The sequence below is a fragment of the Pristiophorus japonicus genome, chromosome 32 (assembly GCF_044704955.1).
Source record: "Pristiophorus japonicus isolate sPriJap1 chromosome 32, sPriJap1.hap1, whole genome shotgun sequence".
Taxonomy (NCBI): domain Eukaryota; kingdom Metazoa; phylum Chordata; class Chondrichthyes; family Pristiophoridae; genus Pristiophorus; species Pristiophorus japonicus.
This window is the reverse complement of record NC_092008.1, coordinates 476,208-483,707: the sequence shown is the minus strand read 5'-3', so window position 1 is coordinate 483,707 and position 7,500 is coordinate 476,208. Positions and strand designations below refer to the sequence as shown.

Genomic DNA, 7,500 nt, shown 5'->3' with positions numbered 1-7,500 from the left:
GCGGCCCCCTTATTCTGAAAATAATTAGGGAACGGGATTTCTTGCTTGCGAGGGAGAGGGATGATGTGCGAGACGCGTGTCCTGAAGTAGCTGTGTGGATCATTCTGCGGGTGAGAGAGGGGGAGAGAGAGAGAGAGAGGGGCAGGGTCGCCGGCTGTAAGCCCATCTGTCACTTTACGTCCTTGATCAGAGTCCCGCTGAATGGGATTCTCTCCAGCCCCTTCTCATGGTTATTGTAATAAACAGGGATTGGAAGGACACTCCCAGCACCTGCTCCACACACGGTGACCCGTGATACCTGTGTCCTGTCTCCCACCCCCCGCCCCCCTCCCCAACCCCCTCCTCCACAGTATATTGGGCCCGAGATAGATGGGGCAATTAGTTTTGTAGAGAGGTTGTTAATTCACAGGCCTCTGTCAGCTTCAGTCCCTGCATGTTTCAGCCAAATCCACTTCGAGGGGGAGGGAGAGAGAGAGTGAGAGAGAGAGTGAGAGAGATTGGGGTGGAGGTAGAGAGAGAGAGAGACTGAGGGAGCGAGAGAGAGGGAGACTGGGGGAGCGAGAGAGAGGGAGATTGGGGGAGCGAGAGAGACTGGGGAGAGAGAGAGAGAGACTGGGGGAGAGAGAGAGAGAGACTGGGGGGGGAGAGAGAGAGAGACTGGGGGAGAGAGAGAGAGAGAGACTGGGGCAGAGAGAGAGGGAGACTGGGGGAGAGAGAGAGAGAGACTGGGGGAGCGAGAGAGAGAGACTGGGGAGTGAGAGAGAGAGACTGGGGGAGAGAGAGAGAGAGACTGGGAGAGAGAGAGAGACTGGGGGAGAGAGAGAGAGAGACTGGGGGAGAGAGAGAGAGAGAGACTGGGGGCAGAGAGAGAGGGAGACTGGGGGAGAGAGAGAGAGAGAGACTGAGGGAGCGAGAGAGAGGGAGACTGGGGGAGCGAGAGAGAGGAGATTGGGGGAGAGAGAGAGACTGGGGGAGAGAGAGAGAGAGACTGGGGAGAGAGAGAGAGAGAGAGACTGGGGAGAGAGAGAGAGACTGGGGGAGCAGAGAGAGAGACTGGGGGAGAGAGAGAGAGAGACTGGGGGAGCGAGAGAGGGGAGATTGGGGAGCGAGAGAGACTGGGGAGAGAGAGAGAGACTGGGGAGAGAGAGAGAGAGACTGGGGGAGAGAGAGAGAGACTGGGGGAGAGAGAGAGAGAGACTGGGGGAGAGAGAGAGAGGGAGACTGGGGGAGCGAGAGAGAGAGACTGGGGGAGCGAGAGAGAGAGACTGGGGAGTGAGAGAGAGACTGGGGGAGAGAGAGAGAGACTGGGGGAGAGAGAGAGAGAGACTGGGAGAGAGAGAGAGACTGGGGGAGAGAGAGAGGGAGACTGGGGGGGGGGAGAGAGAGAGAGAGACTGGGGCAGAGAGAGAGGGAGACTGGGGGAGAGAGAGAGGGAGACTGGCGGAAAGAGAGAGAGACTGGTGGAAAGAGAGAGAGACTGGGGCAGGGAGAGAGTGAGACCTGGGGAGGGAAAGAGGAAGACTGGAAGAGGGAGAGAGAGAGAGACTGGGGGGTGGGGAGGGAGAGAGAGAGACTGGGGGTGGGGGAGAGAGAGAGAGAGACTGGGGGGGGGGGGTGGGAGGAGAGATTGGGGGAGGGAGAGAGAGACTGGGGAAGAGAGAGAGAGAGAGAGAGACTGGGGGAGAGAGAGAGAGAGAGAGAGACTGGGGGAGGGAGAGAGTGAGACTGGGGGAGGGAGAGAGAGAGAAGAGAGACTGGGGAAGAGAGAGACAGAGAGTCTGGGGGCAGAGACGGAGAGAGAGATTGGGTAAGGGAGAGAGAGAGACTGGGGAAGGGAGAGAGGGAGACTACGGGAGAGAGCGAGAGGGAGACTGGGGGGAGAGAGAGAGATACTGGAGGAGAGGGAGAAAGAGACTGGGGGAGAGGGGGAGTGAGAGACTGGGGAGAGGGAGAGAGAGAGAGAGACTGGGGAAAGAACGAGAGAGACTGGGGGAGAGGGAGAGAGAGAGACTGGGGGAGGGCGAGAGGGAGACCTCTGTGTGTGGGGAGAGAGAGGGACCCCTGTGTGTGGGGAGAGAGAGGGACCCCTGTGTGTGGGGAGAGAGAGGGACCCCTGTGTGTGGGGGGAGAGAGAGGGATCCCTTTGTGTGGGGGAGAGAGAGGGACCTCTGTGTGTGGGGAGAGAGAGGGACCCCTGTGTGTGGGGAGAGAGAGGGACCCCTGTGTGTGGGGGGAGAGAGAGAGATCCCTTTGTGTGGGGGAGAGAGAGGGACCTCTGTGTGTGGGGAGAGAGAGGGACCCCTGTGTGTGGGGGGAGAGAGAGGGATCCCTTTGTGTGGGGGGGGAGACCCCTGTGTGTGGGGAGAGGGAGACCCCTGTGTGTGGGGGGGGGGGGAGACCCCTGTGTGTGTGGGGAGAGGGAGACCCCTGTGTGTGGGGGGGGAGTGAGAGACCCTTGTGTGTGGGGGGGGGAGACCCCTGTGTGTGGGGGGAGCGAGACGCCCCTGTGTGTGGGGGGAGTGAGAGACCCCTGTGTGTGGGGGGGAATGAGACCCCTGTGTGTGGGGGGGAGCGAGAGGCCCCTGTGTGTGGGGGGAGTTAGAGACCCCTGTGTGGTGAGAGTGAGACCCCTGTGTGTGGGGGGGAGCGAGAGGCCCCCGTGTGTGGGGGGGGGAGACCCCTGTATGTGGGGAGAGCGAGAGACCCCTGTGTGTGGGGGGGGGAGACCCCTGTGTGTGGGGGGAGTGAGACCCCTGTGTGTGGGGGGAGTGAGACCCCTGTGTGTGTGGGGGGAGTGAGACCGCTGTGTGTGGGGAGGAGAGAGACCCCAGTATGTGGGGAGAGTGAGAGACCTCTGTGTGTGGGGGAAGAGGGAGAACCCTGTGTGTGTGGGGGGAGTGAGACCCCTGTGTGTGGGGGGGAGAGAGACCCCTGTATGTGGGGAGAGCGAGAGACCCCTGTGTGTGGGGGGAGAGGGAGACCCCTGTGTGTGGGGTGAGACCCCTGTATGTGGGGGAAGGACTGTCTGATCCCAAGCGCGTGCAGATTCGCTGAAACAGCAGAGGCAGGAGAAGGAATTCTAGCAGTGCCGAAAAACACCAGCTGGATCGGGATTGTTAGTGTTAGTGTTTATCAGAAGAATCACTCAACACTCAGAGTCGGTTCCAACGCCAGTGCGGCCTTTATTGACACTAGCGGGGAGGAAGTCACAGGACTGGATCCAGGCTTCTCTCCGCCGAACAAAGAAACTCATCGATATTTATATGTTTGACAATAGTTCTTTACAGTTACTCAGCCCACTTTGGCTGGACACAATCCAATCCTAACGATTATCGATGACATCTAGGTTTCTTGAACCCAATAGAATTTCCCTGGTATCTCAGCAACTGCATGTTCGGGGTTTTGGCAGCTCGGGCTGATTAATGACCTCGTTATGTGAGGCAGATTCTCCCCTTATCTCTCTTCCTTGGACTTCGGCTGTGTGAAATCACTGGTTCATGGTATCCAAGGCATGTGGGCCTCACAGGGTCATTGCTCGGTCATTGCTCGATCAGTCCCAGTTCATTGCTTGACGAACGGGGTTCCCATCATTGCTTGGGCAACCATTTTATATGTGGCCGTTTTAAACTTCTCTGAGTTCAGATATATTCAGCAGGTGCCCAATGCCGACAACAGGGAGGACGTGCCTGGGGATGGGCAGGGGAACCTGGACTGGGTTCAGCTGAAAGACAGATGGGAGCGCTCACTGTAAAACGTGGCGGCAGTAAGCTTCAGCCCCCGGCCTGCTGTCACTGACGTCAAACTGTACGGGATTAACAAGCAGGGCGCACTTCCCGAACAACCTTGCTCGCAGTCTGGTGCCTGGCCTGGCCGGTGAAGATCTTTGTCGCCCTCCCAAACCGAGCGTCCTTGTCCGCGTGCAGCTTCATGTTGCGCCCGTCGGTGCCCGGCCACGGTTTTTGTAACCCCAACGCAGTTTTGGGATGGGGGTCGTTGACTCTGAATAGACTGGGGGTCGGATACAAGCCTCTTAACGAAACACTCCCACCTCTCCATCGCCTTTCACCCGCTCAGGACGTCCCAACGCGTCTCACGGCCAATGGCGTACTATCGGAGGGCGCTCACTGTTGTATTGTGGGGAACACCAGTTTGCGCACAGCAAGCTCCCACCCACAGCGATGTGATAATGACCCGGATCGTCTGTTTCAGTGATGTTGGTCGAGGGATAAATATCGGCCCCAGGACACCGGGGAGAACTCCCCCTGCTCTTCTTCCAATAGTGGCCCCGGGATCTTTTACATCCACCCGAGAGGGCAGACGGGGCCTCGGTTTAATGTCTCATCCCGAAATACAGCCCCTCCGACAGTGCGGCGCTCCCTCAGTACTGCCCCTCCGACAGTGCGGGGCTCCCTCAGTACTGCCCCTCCGACAGTGCGGGGCTCCCTCAGTACTGCCCCTCCGACAGTGCGGGGCTCCCTCAGTACCGCCCCTCCGACAGTGCGGCGCTCCCTCAGTACCGCCCCTCCGACAGTGCGGCGCTCCCTCAGTACCGCCCCTCCGACAGTGCGGCGCTCCCTCAGTACCGCCCCTCCGACAGTGCGGCACTCCCTCAGTACTGCCCCTCCGACAGTGCGGCACTCCCTCAGTACCGCCCCTCCGACAGTGCGGTGCTCCCTCAGTACTGCCCCTCCGACAGTGCGGCGCTGCCTCAGTACTGCCCCTCCGACAGTACGGCACTCCCTCGGTACTGCCCCTCCGACAGTGCGATGCTCCCTCAGTACCGCCTCTCCGACAGTGCGGTGCTCCCTCAGTACTGCCCCTCCGACAGTACGGCACTCCCTCAGTACTGCCCCTCCGACAGCGCGGCACTCCCTCAGTACCGCCCCTCCGACAGTACGGCACTCCCTCAGTACTGCCCCTCCGACAGTGCGGCACTCCCTCAGTACTGCCCCTTCGACAGTGCGGGGCTCCCTCAGTACCGCCCCTCCGACAGTACGGCACTCCCTCAGTACTGCCCCTCCGACAGCGCGGCACTCCCTCAGTACCGCCCCTCCGACAGTACGGCACTCCCTCAGTACTGCCCCTCCGACAGTGCGGCGCTCCCTCAGTACTGCCCCTCCGACAGTGCGGCGCTCCCTCAGTACTGCCCCTCCGACAGTGCGGCACTCCCTCAGTACCGCCCCTCCGACAGTACGGCGCTCCCTCAGTACTGCCCCTCCTACAGTGCGACGCTCCCTCAGTACTGCCCCTCCGACAGTGCGCCGCTCCCTCAGTACCGCCCCTCCGACAGTGCGGCGCTCCCTCAGTACTGCCCCTCCGACAGTGCGGCGCTCCCTCAGTACTGCCCCTCTGACAGCGCAGTGCGGCGCTCCCTCAGTACTGCCCCTCCGACAGCGCAGTGCGGGGCTCCCTCAGTACCGCCCCTCCGACAGCGCAGTGCGGCGCTCCCTCAGTACTGCCCCTCCGACAGCGCAGTGCGGCGCTCCCTCAGTACTGCCCCTCCGACAGCGCAGTGCGGGGCTCCCTCAGTACTGCCCCTGGGAGTGTCAGGGAGAGAGAGCAATGGATGCGAGCGAGGGCGTGCTCTGAATTGACCAAACGCGATTCGATCGAACCCCCCACCCCCCCGGCGCTGCTTTTAAAAGCCGTCCTGGCCTTGGACGTGCCGGGTTACCTCGGCCAGGGAGTGGCACTGATGAGAGCGGGGCCGGAGGGCCCCAGGGGGCTTGCGAGCTGCTCCGTCTTTCGAGCCGGAATAACCAGCAGCCTCGAAGCAGGTCGTTCCTCCAGCTGTGAATCCATTTGCTCTGTGAGCGCGCGCCTCTCCCTCGCACGTGTCAGCGAGGATGTGGTCAGGGCTGCCGTCCCAGACCCTTGCTCACCTTCCCGCCGTCTACCACCCGGGGCCGGGGGGGAGCGGGGGGAGCGGCCTCCGGCGGCTGGTGTTCTGTGACGAGGTGGCGTGAGAATGCAAATGTGACTTTCATTCACACCAGCGTCTGATTTCTCTCCTTCACCAACCCTCCTCTCGTTCCAGGCTCTGAGAACCCGGCACGGATCCCCACGGCGTCTGTCGGAGTCAGCGTTTTGTTTGAGACACAACCTCCACCGCCTCGGATCTGTCCCCCGCCCCCTTCACCACCGCCGGCGCTCACCAACAGGGCTTCAGTGGATGTGATGCCAGTCGGCCGACGGGGAGAATGACCGGGGACAAAACACGCTGCCTGCTGCTGTTGCTGCCTGTGCTGTTGCTCAAACTGTGCCAAAACTGCCAAGCCATCAGAATTCCGGGCAACTGTGAGCACTCGGCGTTCTGCGTTGCCGTGCCGGGCGGCGGGCGGGGCCGGGGAACGGGCAACGGGAACACGGGGGCGGAGCTGAGGGAGCGCCGTACTGTCGGAGGGGCAGCGCTGAGGGAGCGCCGCACTATCGGAGGGGCGGTACTGAGGGAGCCCCGCGCTGTCGGAGGGGCGGTACTGAGGGAGCGCCGCACTATCGGAGGGGCGGTACTGAGGGAGTGCCGCACTGTCGGAGGGGCGGTACTGAGGGAGTGCCGCACTGTCGGAGGGGCGGTACTGAGGGAGTGCCGCACTGTCGGAGGGGCGGTACTGAGGGAGTGCTGCACTGTCGGAGGGGCAGTATTGAGGGAGTGCCGCACTATCGGAGGGGCAGTACTGAGGGAGTGCCGCACTGTCGGAGGGGCGGTACTGAGGGAGTGCCGCACTGTCGGAGGGGCGGTACTGAGGGAGTGCCGCACTGTCGGAGGGGCGGTACTGAGGGAGCGCCGCACTGTCGGAGGGGCGGTACTGAGGGAGTGCCGCACTGTTGGAGAGGCGGTATTGAGGGAGTGCCGCACTATCGGAGGGGCAGTCTTGAGGGAGTGCCGCACTGTCGGAGGCGCAGTACTGAGGGAGTGCCGCACTGTTGGAGGGGCGGTATTGAGGGAGTGCCGCACTGTCGGAGGGGCGGTACTGAGGGAGCGCCGCACTGTCGGAGGGGCGGTATTGAGGGAGTGCCGCACTGTCGGAGGGGCGGTACTGAGGGAGCGCCGTACTGTCGGAGGGGCGGTATTGAGGGAGTGCCGCACTGTCGGAGGGGCGGTATTAAGGGAGTGCCGCACTGTCGGAGGGGCGGTACTGAGGGAGTGCCGCACTGTCGGAGGGGCAGTACTGAGGGAGTGCCGCACTGTCGGAGGGGCGGTACTGAGGGAACGCCGCACTGTCGGAGGGGCGGTATTGAGGGAGTGCCGCACTGTCGGAGGGGCGGTACTGAGGGAGCGCCGTACTGTCGGAGGGTCGGTATTGAGGGAGCGCCGCACTGTCGGAGGGGCGGTACTGAGGGAGCGCCGTACTGTCGGAGGGGCGGTACTGAGGGAGCGCCGCACTGTCGGAGGGGCAGTACTGAGGGAGCACCGCACTGTCGGAGGGGCGGTACTGAGGGAGCGCCGCACTGTCGGAGGGGCGGTACTGAGGGAGCGCCGCACTGTCGGAGGGGCAGTAC

The 7,500-nt window shown here is 62.4% G+C and overlaps 1 protein-coding gene across 1 annotated transcript in view; it reads left to right on the top strand.

The window, feature by feature from the left end:
* The window catches only part of LOC139240472 (neural cell adhesion molecule L1-like), a 127,436-nt gene that overhangs the window by 34,641 nt on the left and 85,295 nt on the right, over positions 1–7,500 (top strand). The window contains exon 2 of the mRNA XM_070869008.1: positions 6,038–6,297. Within this exon, the coding sequence (XP_070725109.1) occupies positions 6,201–6,297 (97 nt within the window). The 5' untranslated portion in view covers positions 6,038–6,200. The remainder of the gene's footprint in view (positions 1–6,037; positions 6,298–7,500) is intronic.